The sequence below is a fragment of the Lagopus leucura genome, unplaced genomic scaffold, assembly GCF_019238085.1.
Source record: "Lagopus leucura isolate 7727_CA_CO unplaced genomic scaffold, USGS_WTPT01 Super-Scaffold_100026, whole genome shotgun sequence".
Taxonomy (NCBI): domain Eukaryota; kingdom Metazoa; phylum Chordata; class Aves; order Galliformes; family Phasianidae; genus Lagopus; species Lagopus leucura.
In genome coordinates this window covers 8,724,800-8,739,146 of record NW_024962277.1, presented here as the reverse complement: position 1 = coordinate 8,739,146, position 14,347 = coordinate 8,724,800, and the positions used below count along the sequence as shown (strand labels likewise).

The window sequence follows — 14,347 nt, the reverse complement described above, 5'->3', positions numbered from 1 at the left end:
CTGGGGATTCCAGTAATGGTTATGGAGAAGCCATGGGGATGGGAACGGCTGGGAGATCTCTGTCCCAGTGGGGATTGGGGTGCCTGTGCTAGGCATGTGTGTGGGCTCTCTGTTCCGGGTCTGGTTCCCATCAGTGCCGCAGGCCCACGAGTGCCGCTGCCCCACAGTTCCTCCAGGGGGAGTGCAGTGTGGAACAGAACCGTGCTGAGGCATCCCAGCGGCTGCTGGCCGCACTGAACCCTGATGTGGAAGTGTCAGTGCACTCTGGGGAGCTATCGGAGGAGTTCCTCACTACCTTCCAGGTGAGTCTGGCCCCCAGCCCAGGGGTGCCATGGGGCTCCAGTGCCCACTGACAGCCCTGTGCAGGTGGTGGTGCTGACCGAGTGCCCGCTGGAGGAGCAGCTCCGTGTTGGGGACATCTGCCATGCCAATGGTGTCTGCTTCATCGTGGCCGATGCCAAAGGGCTGGCAGGGTAAGGACTTAGCACTGCGTGGCACCAGGTGGCTGCCCCTTCTTACCCTCCCCTGTCCCTCCGTGCCCCCATAAGCCTGGTGGATGGGACCTGCCCACTCTCAGAGCTGCATTGTCCCTGCCCAGGCAGCTCTTCTGTGACTTTGGGGAGCACTTTGTTGTCCGTGACCCGGGGGAAGGGGACCCGCTCTGTGCCACTGTGCAGCACATCTCCCAGGTTGGAAGCTCTGGTTGTCCCTGCACCCCAGCATGGCAGCTTTTCAGCTCCATGTCTCTGACCCAAAATGCTGCCTGGATTGAAGCTGCACGCTCACATCTCCTCTGCTCAGGGCAACCCAGGGATCGTGACATGCGCAGGGGCAGACAAGAACTATGGCCACCGCTTCAGTGATGGTGATCTGGTGATGTTTTCTGGTGTGGAGGGCATGGTGGAGCTGAACAGCAGCGAGCCCTGCCCTGTACGCGTGCTGGGTGAGTGCCCGCCCCGGGGTCTGCGGGGGTCCCTGGTGGTGACCGTGACACCCATCCTCCCCTGCTCCCCAGATGGCTTCAGGTTGGAGATTGGTGACACAAGCACCTTCTCGCCATACTGCGGTGGGGGCCGGGTTTCGGAGGTGCGGCCACGCCAGGAGCACTCGTATGTACGTGCCCCCGTGCCACTGCAGTGCCACCCCCAGCAGCAGCCCCGTGCCCCCACCGTGTCCCCACTGTCCCCATGCTGTGTCAGCAGGAGCCCCTCCGCCAGGCGCTGGCGATGCCCAGGATCCAGGCCAGGAGCTCCACGGAGCTGCTGCGCAGCCGCAGTCTGCACGCTGCCTTCCAGGCCCTGCACACCTTCTGCCAAGAGCGGCACTGCCTGCCTCAGCCCCGGGCATCTGTGAGTTTCCTCCCAGCCCCCCCGGCTCGTGCCCCGTACAGCACTGCCATTGCCCCTCTACCCACAGGAGGACGCTGAGCGTGTGCTGGAGCTGGCACGTGAGCTGGGCTCGGCGCTGGGCCCCCTGGATGAGGACGTCGTGCGAGCGTTTGCCAGCGTCAGCGCTGGGGAGCTGTGCCCGGTGGCATCCTTCATTGGTGCGCTGGCTGCGCAGGAGGCGATGAAGGTGAGCAGCCGTGCGGCGAGCTCTGCTGTCTCCAAGCGCTCGGTGGCCACGAGAGGGCACCTGCTGCCTTCCTGGGGACACCGGGTGCTCAGAGCAGGGCCCTGGGCGGGGTGATGTGGTGCCAGTGCTGGGCACGGGCACTTCTCTCGCCCCAGGCCATCACGGGGAAGTTCCTGCCCCTGGATCAGTGGTTTTACTTTGACGCCCTGGAGTGCCTGGCCGTGGAGGGGGCTGCGAGGCTGATGCCGGAGGACTGCGCCCCGGTGAGTGGCTGCTGCCGCTGGGTGCCGCAATGCCGTGCCCACCCCCACTGACAGCGATCCCTCTCCCGGCAGAGGGGATCCCGCTACGATGGACAGATTGCCGTGTTCGGGGCTGACTTCCAGGAGGAGCTGGGCCGCCAGAAGTACTTTGTGGTGAGCGGGGTGCGGGCAGTGGCGTGACACCGCCGGGGCGTTGGGGTGCAGTGGCTGTGCCTCGCAGGTGGGAGCCGGCGCCATCGGCTGCGAGCTGCTGAAGAACTTTGCCATGATGGGGCTGGCAGCGGGGCCGGGCGGGGACATCACCGTCACCGACATGGACACAGTCACACACTCCAACCTGCACCGGCAGCTTCTCTTCCGTGAGGCTGACGTGGGGGTGAGCTCCTCCCAGGGGGGACCTGGGCGGTGCGGGGATGTGAGACAGGAGAGAGCCATCCCCGCTCTGTGCCCTGCAGAAGCCGAAGGCGCAGGTGGCTGCAGCCGCTGTACGGCTCATGAACCCGGACATCAAGGTGACGGCCCACCAGGTCCAGCTGGGCCCCGGCACCGAGAAGCTCTTTGGGAACGCTTTCTTCCAGCGGCTGGATGGTGTTGTCAGTGCCCTGGACACGCTGACGGCCCGTGAGTGCTTAGGTGGGGCAGGGATGAGCCCTGTCTCCATGCTACCAGGATGGATGCATCCCCCCTTCTCCCCACAGGCGCCTACCTGGAGAGCTGCTGCATCCGCTCCCGCACGGCGCTGCTGGACACGGGCACAGAGGGGGCAAAGGGCAATGTGCTGGCCATGGTGCCCCCCCTGAGCCAGCCGCTGGAGCCAAGCAGCGACCCTGCAGATAGGAGCTTCCCACTGTGCACACTGCGCTTCTTCCCCTCTGCCATCGAGCATACGCTGCTGGTATGGATGTGGATCCTTGCACCTGGCCCTTTGGTGTCCCATCCCATCCCATCCCGCCAGCAGGATGTGGCCCCAGCCGCTTCCTGCCAGGGTATCACCACCATAGTGAATAGGGAAGGGTCGCAGTGTGGGAACCCAGCACTCAGCCCTGTCCCCTCAATGCAGTGGGCTCGTGATGAGTTCGAGGGGCTCTTCCAGCTGCCTGCAGAGAGCGTGAACCGCTTCCTGGGGTGAGTACAGACTCCCTGCCCTGGGGCCAGGGTCAAGGGACAGACGGCCATGTCCTGCACGTGGCGTCACTGCGGGCATGCTGGTAGTGCCTAGCTTTGCAGGGAGCTGCCCGATGAGCCGGTGCGATGGGAGGGCCTGGTGGTGCCCAAGCAGGTGCAGAGGAGCCTGCAGGAGCGGCCGCGGGACTGGGGGGACTGCGTGCGCTGGGCCTGCCTGCACTGGCAGCTCTGCTACCACGACAGTATCAAACAGCTGCTGCACGACGTGCCGCCCTCGCATGTGAGCACGGGTCCCCCTTGTGCCATTTGATGGAGAGGCGTCCCTGGCCCTGACTCCGCTTTCCCTGTGGCAGGAAACCAGCCCCGGTGTGCCCTTCTGGTCTGGGGACAAGAGGTGTCCCCACCCACTGATTTTTGACCCCAGCAATGTGAGTGCATGGCTTGTGGGGCCAGGGAGAACTGCTGGTGGGCACTGGGCGCAGCAGAGCTGCTCAGACAACCTGAATGAGCTCTGCAGCATGGAGGATGAGCGGCACCTCCATCCCCCCCTGTACCGCAGGACACCCACCTGGCATACGTGGAGGCTGCTGCCCAGCTCCTGGCTCACACCTACAGGCTGCCATCCTGTGGTGACCGAGTGGCCACACGGGATGTCCTCTGCCACGTGGTGCTGCCACCCTTCGTCCCCAAGGACGGACGCTACGTCCCCACAGCAGAGGGCATGGAGGAGGTGGAGGAGACTCTGGGTAAGGCTGCATGTCTGTATCCCCAAAACCCGATGAAGAGGCACGGGCCAGGAGGTGCAGTTGTGATAACGAGTTCCTGGCCTGTGCCCCTGCATCCCCAGAGCCTGGACAGATGCTGGATCTCGTGCAAGAGCTGGCGCAGTGGAAACAGGAGCTAGGAGGGGGCACAGAGGCAATGGACCCCATCCACTATGACAAGGTACCGCAGCTGCAGGGCTCGGGGAGGTGGCACTGCTTCCCATGGAATGCCCTTGTCTCCACGCTCTTCCCTGCAGGACAGTGACCTCCACTTAAGCTTCATCACGGCTGCATCCAACCTGCGTGCAGAGAACTACGGCATCCCACCTGCGAGCCGGCTGACGGTGAGTGCCATCCCCAAGGGTCCCCCTCCCCACAGGGCAGCTGGTGACACCCCTCTTGTCCTCAGAGCCAGCGCATTGCTGGGCGCATTGTGCCCGCCATCATCACCACCACAGCGGCCGTGGCTGCCCTGGCGTGCCTGGAGGTTTACAAGCTGGCGTGGAGATGCCGGGACCTCCAATGCTACCGCAACAGCAACCTGTTCCTGTCTGTATGCCTGTTTTTCCGCATCCAGCCCCCGCCAGCCCCCACATACTGGGTAGGACCCTCTTCCTGAGGCGCTCCAGCAGCCCCACGGTGTGCCCCACGGCTAGTGTGTGCAGGGCTGCAGCAGCCACTCGCATCTGGCTGATGGGAAGCAGCTGCAGCAGCCGGCGAGCAGCTGGCACTGGGCCCGGGGCTGCCTGCAGCTGTGGGGGAAGCAGAGCTGGGGTCCCCCCCTTTCTGCCAGAGGGGGGAAAGCAAAGCCACATCGGGGCGGGGGGGCAGGCCCAGATTGGGACCGTCTGGGTGATAGAGGCCCCTTTGTCTGGGGGTTTATGGCGTGCGAGGCAGCCCTTCCTGCGCGGCAGGAAGCGCCGATTGGAACCAGATTGGCCCGGGGGGCCCAGGGCCGGGGGCAGGAAGAGGGGGAGGAAAAGGGCCTTCATCGCCTCCGTGCCGGCTACAGCTCAGCTTCAGGCTGCCCAGCCACCCCACGACCCTCCTGCTTCTGTGCCCTGCCGCCCAGTCCTGTGCCATAGCCTCGGGGTGGCCTGGATGCATTTGGCACGGTGCCGGGGCAGAGGATGTTGCTGTGGTGCTCCGTGCCCTTTGGTCCCCATCTGTGCCCAGCATCCTGCTCTGGGGCTCCCAGTGCTGCTCCATGACACTTCATGCTGGGATGTGGCAGGAACGCTGTCCTATGGCTTGGTGCCTGGTGCTACCCTGGGGTCCTGAGAGCCCACCAAGGCTGTGGCCAGGGCTTGGGGGCCATGGTGTGCGTGTGGCTGTGGTGGTACGGATGGGGTTAAGGCCTCTCCCGGCACAGGCAACAGAAGGCAGGACGCGAGGGCGGCCCGTTGCCAGCATCCGCGGGACACGGCTGGGGCCAGAGCAGCGCTGCCTGCAGCGGGGGCAGATGGTGGACAGCCATGCCAAGTGCTGGGGTCGCATCCTGCATTCGGGCCGCAGCCAGGGTCACAAAACCCCCGGGGGCCACAAGCGCAAGAAGAGGCGATTGTGTGGGGCTGGGCTGCTTGTCAATGGGGCTTTGTGCGTGGTTGGGGCCAGCGGTGCCGGGGGATGGCCGTGTCCCATTCCCATCTCCCTGTCCCCGAACTCCCTCTCCTCAAACAGCCCTGGTCCATTCTCCCTGCTCTCCTCGCAGTACCGGGGAAAGGAGTGGAGCTGCTGGGACCGGCTGGAGGTGCGTGCTATTGGGGAGGACGGGCAGGCGATGACGGTGCGGGAGCTGCTGGCTCGGCTGCAGGAGGAGCACGGGTGGACCGTCACCAAGCTCCTGCGTGGCAGCACCATGCTGTACGATGCAGAGGAGGATGAGGAGATGCAGGCACAGCAGCAGGCACAGAGGTAGGCAGCCGGCTCTGGCCGTGCCCTAGTGCTGCAGGGCCCCCATCTCTCCTGCTCCGCTCCAGCTGCAGAGTAAACATCCTGCTGCCGGCAGCGCTTCCTCTGCCGGACCCCCGCCGGCCCCCCACCATAGGGGCTGGGGAGCGGGCCTGGGCTTCGGCCCGGTGTGGCTTTCCCAGCCTGAGGGGCCCAGCACACCGTTCCTTTCCCGGCCGCAGGCTGTCAGATGGTGTGGAGCGCTCCGCGGAGCCGCAGCAGCTGGAGCTGCAGTACGTGTGTGCCGGGGATGAGCTGGAGGACGTCTGCCCCCCACTTCTCTGCACCCTGCCCTGAGCCCGTGGGGTGCCCAGATGTCACCGCCTGCCCCTCGCAATAAAAGCTGCAGGATAAGCTGTGACACGTGCTCACTGCGTCGCACCTCTGCCGGCGCTGCGCCCCACAAAGGCTGCCGTGCGTCCGTTTCGTACAAAACGGGGGTTTATTTACAGCGGGGAGGGGGTGGCGGGGCTAGATGTAGCCGATGACGTCGTTGCAGATGATGGGCTGGCGGCTGCGGCTGTTCATGAGGGCGGTGAAGCGGTGGAAGTCCGTGGCCAGCTGGGCGATGTTGCTGTGGGACTGGTGGAAGCAGGCTCCCTTGGGCTGCCCGCCCAGCCCCAGCGGGCACGACAGGCGCTTGGCGGGGTCGCGGCCCCCCGGCCGGGCTCCCTCTGCGGCGCGGGGCCGGGCCATGCTGGCCAGCTTGCGGCGCACGTTGCCCGAGAGGCTGAGCAGGAAGGCGGGCGGTTTGCCCAAGCGGCGCGAGGACTCGGCGGGCGGTCGACGGCGGGGCTCGGCGCCCACCTCGGGCAGGTCCATCCAGTTCTCCACCAGGTCGGCGAAGCAGTTGTCCCCCAGCACCAGAGGCTGCCGGTTGCGGCTCTGCGACAGCAGCGACACCGTCCAGTCCCTCCCGTCGGCCGGCTCGAGCGCCCGCCACTGCTCCAGGCAGGCGTCCGACGTGGATTTGGGGCGGGCGCGGCGGGCGGGGGCGGGCGCGGGGGTGCCGGCGGAGAGTCGGTGTGCGCGCTGGCAGGGTGGGGGGTGCCGCCGCAGCACCGGCGCTTCGTCCTCGCGCCACGTGCCCCCCGACGCCTCCGAGTAGCCCGAGTCGCACTCCAGGCTGCGCACGCTGGCGGGGGGCGAGCGGGCGGCCGGGCCCCCCTGCTCCTCCTCGCCGCAGGCCGAGGGGGGGCGGCGGGGCGCGGGGAGGGGGTCGCGTTCGGCCGGCCGCGTGCCGGGCATGTGCTCCCGGCGGCAGCGCTGCGGGGAGAGGGCGGCTCAGCGTCGGGCCGGCGGCGGGCGCAGGTCTCGGCTCGCCCGCGGCCCCGGGCTCCGCTTTCCCGCAGCCCCGGCCGGCGTGCGGCGGCATGTCAGAGAGCGCGCGGCGCCCAGCCCGGCCGTGCCTGCGGGAAGTGACACGGGGCCGAGGCACGTAGCAGCCCCGCGCCCCCGCCCCGGCCCCTCACTGCCACGGGGCGCCCCGATCGGTGGGACGGGACGGGGCGACGTCCCCAGGGAGGGCCTTCCGCTCGGGGACGCCGGGTGCCCGTCGGGCCCGCTCGCCCCGGGCCCGCTCGCACCCCGACTGCGCGGGGCTGAGGAGCGGCTAGGGAACGGGGAGCGCTGCCGAGCGGCAGCGGAAGGAGAGCCCCGTCCCCGCGGCCGGGCCGCTCCTCTTTCTTGAATTCCTATTGTCTGAGCCCAAAAGCTGGCTGTTACGTCCGCTTCCCTCTCGCGGAAAGCCGAGCGCGCAGGGCGGCCCGCTCAGCGTCCTGTCCCACCGCCCGCAGCAGCGCCCCGTCCCTTCTCCCCTGTCCCCACGTCCCTCTCCCTTCTCCCTCTCCCCGGTCCCAGCTGGCGCCGCGCCACCGCCCCGCACCACCCTGTCCCGCGGGAGCCGTGGGGCGCTGGGAGGGCGCGGGGCGGGAGGGGCTCCGCGGTTCCCGGTGCCGCTCGGGTCGGGGCCGCGGCTGACAGCTCGCCGCTCGTTCCCCTCCGGCCTCGCGCCCCCCGCCCGCGCCCCGCGCGCGGTGCTCCCACGCGTGATGTCACCGCGCTGATGTCACTCGCGGCCCCGCGCCCCGACACGCCGCGACCCGTCCGTCCTCCCGCACCCCGCGGCACTCACCGGCTCGACGCGGCGCTGCCCGAGACCGCCGTCCAGACGGGCGCTGTGCATCCCCGGCCCGGCCCCGCTCCCGGTGCCGGTGCCGGTGCCGGAGCGGCCGCGGCCCCGCGGAGCAGCGGAGCGCGGCTCAGTCCCGGCCCTGCCCGCCGCCTCCCGCCGCGGCGCCGCCCCGCGTGCCGCAGCCAATGGGACCGCCGTAACGTGAGCTCGGGCCGTACCGGCACCGGCACCGCCCCGCCTCGCCCGCCGCCCCGGGGCCCCGCTCGGCGCGCCCGGACACGACCCGCGGGGCGAGGCGGCCCCGTTACGGGCGCCGGGCTCCGAGCGGGAGGGGAGCGGAGACCCTCCGCCCGCCCGCGCTCCGCCAGCGCCTGTTAATTGCCGGCTATTAGCCGCTCTGGTTTGCTAATGAAGGGTTACAATTAGCCGCCCGATAATTCTGCCGGTTCCCGAGGCGCGGCGTGGATCGGCGGCCGCAGCGGGGCCGTGACCTGACCCCCTCCCACCCCGGGGCTGGGCTGGGAGCCGCGGTGACCGGCGTGACGCCGGGCATGGGTGGTGCCCGACTCCCGTGGCAACGCGCTCCGGCTTGTCCCAAACAGCTGCCAAGCCATGGGCACGTACGGACACCTCACCTTCCTCCTCCTCCTCCTCCATGCCCCAGGTAGGCACCCTGCGGTTCAACGGCACCCAAAGGAACTAAAAGAAGAGGGACGGGACAACAGGGTGCCCCGGGTGCCCCCGGGTGCCCACCCCAGGATGGGCACAGGGGGTGGCAGCTTCAGAGTCTGGGACACATCTGGGGTATCTTGGGGACATCTCCGAGGCACCCTTGGGGCACTGCAGGGACAGCCTGGCAGGCTGCAGTGACACTCTGCTCTTTGCAGGGACCTTTGTAAAGTCAGCAGGTAAGAGCGGCGGGGCCACCCATACCCCCATGGGGACGGGGGACAGGACCCAGTTCCCTGACACAGCCATGCGAGCTGCTGGTGGCAGCGGCCACACGAGGCCAATCCTGGGGTGTCCCACCAGCCCTGCCCGACCTGCCACGCATAGTGACACTGAGTGAGGATGCTGCACCGGGCGCCCGCGTGGCCGAGGTGGCTGCGTCCTGCAGCAATGCCAGCAGCAGCCCTGACGTCACGCTGCAGCGCGTCGAGTCCGCTGTCCCCGTGGGCTCCAGTGTCACCCCACGCAACGCCGATCCCAGCCACCCCTTCAACCCCGTTGCAATCAGTGCCGATGGTGTGCCCGCTTCCTCATTTAGGGCAGAGGTACGGCTGGGGGGCAGGGAGCAGAACTGAAATGTGTGGCACCCTGCTGAGCAGCGTGTCCCCACACAGGTGACGCTGCGTGCCGGCGCAGAGCTCGATGCCCACCAGGTGAACTGGTACGCGCTGGTGCTGCGCGCTGCCTGTCCTGGCGAGCAGGAGGTGACGGGGCAGCTGTTTGTGCGGGTGACATCGGGGCAGGCGCTGCGCTGTGGCTTCCCGTTTGCCAGCACTGGTGGGGACGTGGTGCGGGTGTCAGCAGGCGTGGCACCCCGTGCGCCCCTGTATGCGGTGCAGGCTCAGCCACAGGGCGGGCTGACGGTGAGTGCCAGCTGTGCCATGTCCCACAGCCTCCCAAAGGGAGCAGACCCTGGGGACAGCCAGGTGCAGGGATGGAATTCTCATCTCTCCTCTGACAGTTCCAGCTCAGAAATAGCGGCACACCACTCACGCTGACCCATCAGGGGCTGGTGCTGGCGCCTGATGGTGGCTTCAGCCCCAGCAAGGACACCCAGGTGGGCACGAGTCCCCGCTCTGACAGCACCGTCATCGCCTCTTTGGCACCACACACAGCCCTGTGTCCTGGTCCCCTCAGGCAGACCCCAGGAGTGCTCAGCTCTCTTCTTGCTGTCCCTACCCCCAGCTCCGTCCCCTTCTGTATCCCATCCCTGCCCCTATTTGCATTCCTGACTTCATCCTCATCCCTGTCCCTGTTCCCATCCCCATGCCAGTCTCCTCATCCTCATCCCTACTCTCATTCCTATTCCTAACCCAAGCCCTATTCATGGCCTTCTTCATCCCCAGTCTTTGCCTCTATCCCTGTCCCTATCCTGCCCATTTCCCTCCCCGTTCCTATGCCTGTCTCCTCCTTCATTGTTGACCCCACCCCATTTCCATCCTTGCCTCCATCCTATCCCTATCCTCCAACTCCATTGCCATCCCAGTCTTCATTCCTGTCCCCATCTCCATCTCCATCCCCATCCCTGATGGCAGTGTCACTCCTGGCTGTCTCACAGCCACCCCTGTGCTGCTCACAGACATTCAGGCTGGAGATAGAGGTGATGGATCGGCATGGGCAGAACTGCAGTGGGGTCGTGACGGTGGAAGTGCTGCCATCGCGCCATCCCCGTGTCACCATCCTGTGAGTGAGGCTGGGTGGGTGGGGGTGCTGGTAGCACCAGGCTGTGCCACACTGCCCGCTGTGCCCGCAGTGCTCCGCAGCAGGACGTGGTGGTGCCGGAGGACATTGGTCCCTTGGTAGTGGTCACGCAGGTCCGTGCCAGCGGGGCCAACATCCGCTATGCCATCCTCGCTCCCACGTCACCAGCGCTCTTCACCATCGATGAAAGTGAGCATGGTGGCAGGGTCCCCGTGGCTGCCCTGTCCCCAGCCCTGCACTCGGCTCAAGGCTGTGCCACCTCCTGCAGTGACAGGTGAGATCCGCAGCACGCGTCGGCTGGAGGTGGCCGGTGCACAGCTCCTCATCCAGGCATACAATGCGCTGCAGCCCTCTGACCAGGACACCATCGTGCTCAATGTCACCGTGAGGGGGACAGACCAGCGGGCACCATCCTGTGTGCCAGCCCTCTATGTGTATGGTTCAAGGGTTTTGCGGGTGATGCTCCACAGTGCTTGGGAAGTGGAGCTGAGCAGCAGCCACTCCCACACAGGTCCCAGGTGCGTGAGACCTTGTCCCCTGGCAGCACGCTGGTGACACTGAGGTGCACTGACCCTGCTGGCGATGACGGGTCCCTGCATTACACGCTGGAGGGGCCACCAGGCTCTCGCTCCCACTTCCACATGGAGGGGCCAAAGCTGAAGGTGTGTGGGGACAGAGCTGGTGAGCCCCCACTGGGGGAGCAGGGTCCTTCTGGCACCCAGCGGCATGGCAGGCTGTGGCTCTGGGGGATGCCCAGCACTACAGGACACCATGGCTTGGTAGGTCAACACCACTCTGGACTATGACACTGAGGCAATGGCTGCTATGGGCTTCCAGCTGACGGCCACCATCGTGGTGACAGCCAGGGGACAGCCTCTGAGGAGCAGTGAGTGCCCATATCCCCTGCACCCTGTGCCCATGTCCCCTTCGCCCTGGGGAAGGTCAAAGTAGAGATGTGCAAAGCTCCCTTTGACCCCCAAATCAACACACAGCGGAGGAAATGCTCCTCTCCTGTGGCCCCAGTGATGCCCAACCCCTAAGGCACCAGTGTGGCACCGTCCCAGTGTCCTTATGGAGCATGCCCAGTGCAGTGTGGGCCATGGGATGCTGCCAGCGCAGCTGAGCTGCTGTGTGCTGTGCAGCCCGCATACCCGTGCTCGTGACAGTGATACCCGTCAACGAATTCACACCGGAGTGCCCCAATGGCATCATCTTCACCGTGTCAGAGACAGCACCTTTTGGCAGCATCGTGGGGCACGTGGTTGGCACTGACCGTGACCGCCCACCGGACAGCCTCGAGTACAGCCTGGAGGGGGGCACTGGCCCTGCACAGCCCTTCTCCATCGATGCACGCACCGGTGAGTGCCCAGCCCTTCCCCTGCCCCACAGCACCCACGGGTGCCAGAGAGCTCACACGACCCCACAGGTGAGATCCGTGTGGTTGGGCCCCTCAGCCCCCCGCGGCGTGCTGGCTACCGGCTGACAGTGCGGCTGACGGACACCCACAATGATCTGGACCCATTGAACCGGAGGAGCCGCCTGTGTGATGTGGCCGTGCGCCTGCAGGTGTGAGCGTGATGCCGGGGTGCCACTGGTGCAGGACGCTGTGCTGCATCCCTGTGGCTGTCCCAGGGGTGGCTCTGGGCTGGAGGTACCCACGGGGACCGGGTGGGATGGAGCTGAGCCACCTCTGCTCCTGGCAGGCCATGCCTCAACGGGCACCACTGTGCAACCCGGAGGTGCAGGAGCTGAGAATCACAGCTGGGACAGGCAGCCGGCAGCCTGTCACCCACCTGGTGTGCAGTGGGGACCCGGAGGGCACCACGCTGTCCTATGCCATTGTCGGAGGTGAGGAACAGCCAAGCACCGTGATTTGTCTCTTCAGCACGGCCGGGGTGCTGAGCAGACCCTCCTATGCAGGCAATGAGGATGGGCACTTTCGGCAGGAGGGAAGCGTGCTATCCTACATCCCCACCGGCCTGGCTGAGCCCCGCACATTCGTGCTGCTGGTGGAGGTGTGGGGCAGCAGTGGGTCCCCACGCCGCAGCACCGTGCTGGCACTGGTGGTGCACGTCACACCCCGCAGCACCCCAGTGCCACCCAGCACCACCACCCTGCACACGGTGAGCAGCATCCCATGGCCCGGGTGCCTCAGGCTGGGACACCACCTGGCCTCTCACCTCTGCTTCTGCAGACGCTGCAGAAGGAGCCACTGGTGGTCAGGCGGACGGAGCTGACTTGGCTCCCACCAGCTTGGTTTGTGGCAGTGCTGACTGCAACCAGCGCCCTGTTCCTGGCCAGCCTGTGCTGTGTGGCACACAGTGTGCTGCGCAGGTGAGCCCCAGCCCGCAGCATGGCACAGCACAGTGAGGTGGCGGCTCAGGGCTGCTTTCTGTTCTTCCTGCAGCAGCCGAAACCTCAGCAAGGTGCTTCTGAGTGAGAGGTGGGTGCTGGGCAGTGGTGAAGGCTCCCGTGGTGTCCCTGCAGCCGTATGTGAGATGTGGCACTTGGGGAGGGGATGTTGATGTCACCAGGGAGTTGCTCTGAGGAGCAACCTCTGCTTTAGAGTAAGGGCACGGAGCAACGAGCGCAGGGATGGCGGTTTTACCAGGGAATGGCCGTGCCAGTGGCCAGGCTGGGGGCAGAAACTGTGCAGGGTGGCACAGTGCAATGCAAGGGTTGTTCCTGACACCGGCTGGAGAAAGGGGTGACAAGGAGCTTTGAAAGGCTGTGGAGGGAGAGCCTGAGGGGCGGCAGAGCCATCCCAGCCCATGAAAGGCACCCGTATAGCGACAAGGAGCCACATCAGCCTTCGGGGTGGCCGACGGCCGCCTACAGCTACATAACCCAGCGCTACGCGACGTCACGGATGGGCACGGAGCCGGGAGCGCGGGAGCAGCCTCCGGGTGACACGCGTGGCTCGGAGCCACCCGGGGTGCCGTCCGGCGGGACCCGCGCTCCCGGGTGAGGAGCGCCCTCCCTTCCCCCCTTTTCCCCCGCAGCTCCCGGGACGCGGTAGCGCAGAGCAGCGCCCGCGAGGAGGAGCGGAGCCGCCCGGCCGCCCGCAGCCCGTCCCTCTCGGCACCGCAGCCCTTCGACGGCCGCGCGCACGACCCACGTGAGCGCCGCGCCCCGGGTGAGAGGACGGGGCCGAGGGCACGGGCTGAGCGCCGCTCCCCCCGCAGGGACCGGCAGGGACTATCTGTTCAACAGCGTCACCGGGGCACGGCGCTGGATCTGAGCACCCCACGCGGGACGGGGATCCCGAGCGCCCGCCGTGCGCGGGGCGCAGACATTAAACAGTGCACGGACCGCGCGCCGCGCCGTCACTGCCGCGGGGCGCCCTGGGGAAGCGGGGGGAGGTCGGCGCCTCGAGGGGAGCCGGGTGGGAGCCGAGAGGGCAGAACCGAGGCGCGGCCACGGGGCGGTACTGTGCCCGGACGGCCGCCCTCCCCGCGGGGCCGCTGCGCTCCACTCCTCGGGCCGTGCCCACAGAGGGGCTCCCACCGCGGCCCGCGCTCGCTGCGCAGCGCCCATTGGTCCGGCGTCCTCCCACTGGTGGCCAATGAGACGGCGCGCCCTGCGGGGAGGCGGGCCGTCGGGGGGTGTCACGTGTGCCTAACGTGCGCGGCCATCCGGAGGCGGTCCGCGCTCGGAAAGGGGCGGGGCGGTTTTAGGCTTGACTGACGTCTGTTCCGACCTATCAACGCGCCCGCTTCGGCCCCGGCGGGAGGGGCTCGGCTGCTGATTGCCGCAGAGCGCGGCGGGGCGGGCGTTGGACGGCGCGGTTGCTATGACGGCGCGCCCCTGGGGTCCGCCCCCTCGGCGGCCGCCATCTTGTTGTTGATTCGAACGGCGGGGAGCGGGCGGTGGCGCTGGGGGCTCGGGGTTGCCAGCCCCCGGCCGGGCAGGCGGAGCCGCCCCGGTGAGCAAGACGGGCTGAGCTGAGGGCCGGGCACGGAGCGCGGCCCCGCGAGGAGAAAGGGGAGGGAATGGGGTGGGATGGGTTGGAACGGGACGGGTTGGAATGGGACGGGGGGAGCGGCGCGGCGGCGTGGTGGATGAGCGGGGAGGGGTGGGGGTCCGGGCGCGGCGGGAGGAGCCTG

General features: G+C 67.6%; 3 protein-coding genes across 5 annotated transcripts; 2 read left to right on the top strand and 1 right to left on the bottom strand.

The window, feature by feature from the left end:
• The first annotated feature begins 18 nt into the window (after window positions 1–18).
• Window positions 19–6,031, top strand: UBA7 (ubiquitin like modifier activating enzyme 7). Of its 3 annotated transcripts, none has more exons than XM_042880429.1 (21): window positions 19–302; window positions 367–473; window positions 599–689; window positions 802–943; window positions 1,016–1,113; window positions 1,203–1,349; window positions 1,417–1,575; window positions 1,701–1,838; window positions 1,911–1,991; window positions 2,059–2,214; window positions 2,294–2,459; window positions 2,537–2,733; window positions 2,899–2,963; window positions 3,207–3,243; window positions 3,317–3,391; window positions 3,523–3,709; window positions 3,811–3,908; window positions 3,985–4,071; window positions 4,137–4,328; window positions 5,439–5,641; window positions 5,860–6,031. In XM_042880429.1, the coding sequence occupies exons 4-21, from the start codon at window positions 877–879 to the stop codon at window positions 5,972–5,974; spliced, it is 2,268 nt and encodes a 755-aa protein (XP_042736363.1). In that variant the 5' UTR covers window positions 19–302; window positions 367–473; window positions 599–689; window positions 802–876; the 3' UTR covers window positions 5,975–6,031. The 3 variants fall into 3 exon arrangements, with proteins under 3 accessions (XP_042736363.1, XP_042736360.1, XP_042736362.1); XM_042880426.1 differs by having other exon boundaries at window positions 3,066–3,243; XM_042880428.1 differs by having other exon boundaries at window positions 21–302; window positions 1,731–1,838; window positions 3,066–3,243.
• Window positions 6,032–6,100: 69 nt separating this feature from the next.
• INKA1 (inka box actin regulator 1) lies at window positions 6,101–6,925 on the bottom strand. Its single transcript, XM_042880551.1, has one exon. It carries the CDS (start codon window positions 6,923–6,925, stop codon window positions 6,149–6,151), a length of 777 nt encoding a protein of 258 aa, XP_042736485.1. The 3' UTR covers window positions 6,101–6,148.
• Window positions 6,926–8,301: 1,376 nt separating this feature from the next.
• CDHR4 (cadherin related family member 4) lies at window positions 8,302–13,557 on the top strand. The gene is given in 18 exon segments (XM_042880320.1): window positions 8,302–8,618; window positions 8,620–8,719; window positions 8,844–9,085; window positions 9,155–9,403; window positions 9,502–9,597; window positions 10,120–10,223; window positions 10,294–10,430; window positions 10,510–10,675; window positions 10,753–10,903; window positions 11,025–11,127; window positions 11,384–11,599; window positions 11,668–11,807; window positions 11,945–12,089; window positions 12,162–12,364; window positions 12,436–12,575; window positions 12,649–12,684; window positions 13,244–13,359; window positions 13,427–13,557. Coding segments are annotated over 18 exon segments (2,595 nt in total). The 5' UTR covers window positions 8,302–8,423; the 3' UTR covers window positions 13,483–13,557.
• Window positions 13,558–14,347: the final 790 nt, after the last annotated feature.

Coding starts and splice junctions, on each gene's coding strand:
- UBA7 (XM_042880426.1), top strand. CDS start 877: ATGTTTTCTGGTGTGGAGGGCATGGTGGAGCTGAACAGCAGCGAGCCC. Junction 944..1,015: donor CTGCCCTGTACGCGTGCTGG/GTGAGTGCCCGC, acceptor CCTGCTCCCCAG/ATGGCTTCAGGTTGGAGATT. Junction 2,964..3,065: donor AGCGTGAACCGCTTCCTGGG/GTGAGTACAGAC, acceptor CTAGCTTTGCAG/GGAGCTGCCCGATGAGCCGG.
- INKA1 (XM_042880551.1), bottom strand. CDS start 6,925: ATGCCCGGCACGCGGCCGGCCGAACGCGACCCCCTCCCCGCGCCCCGC.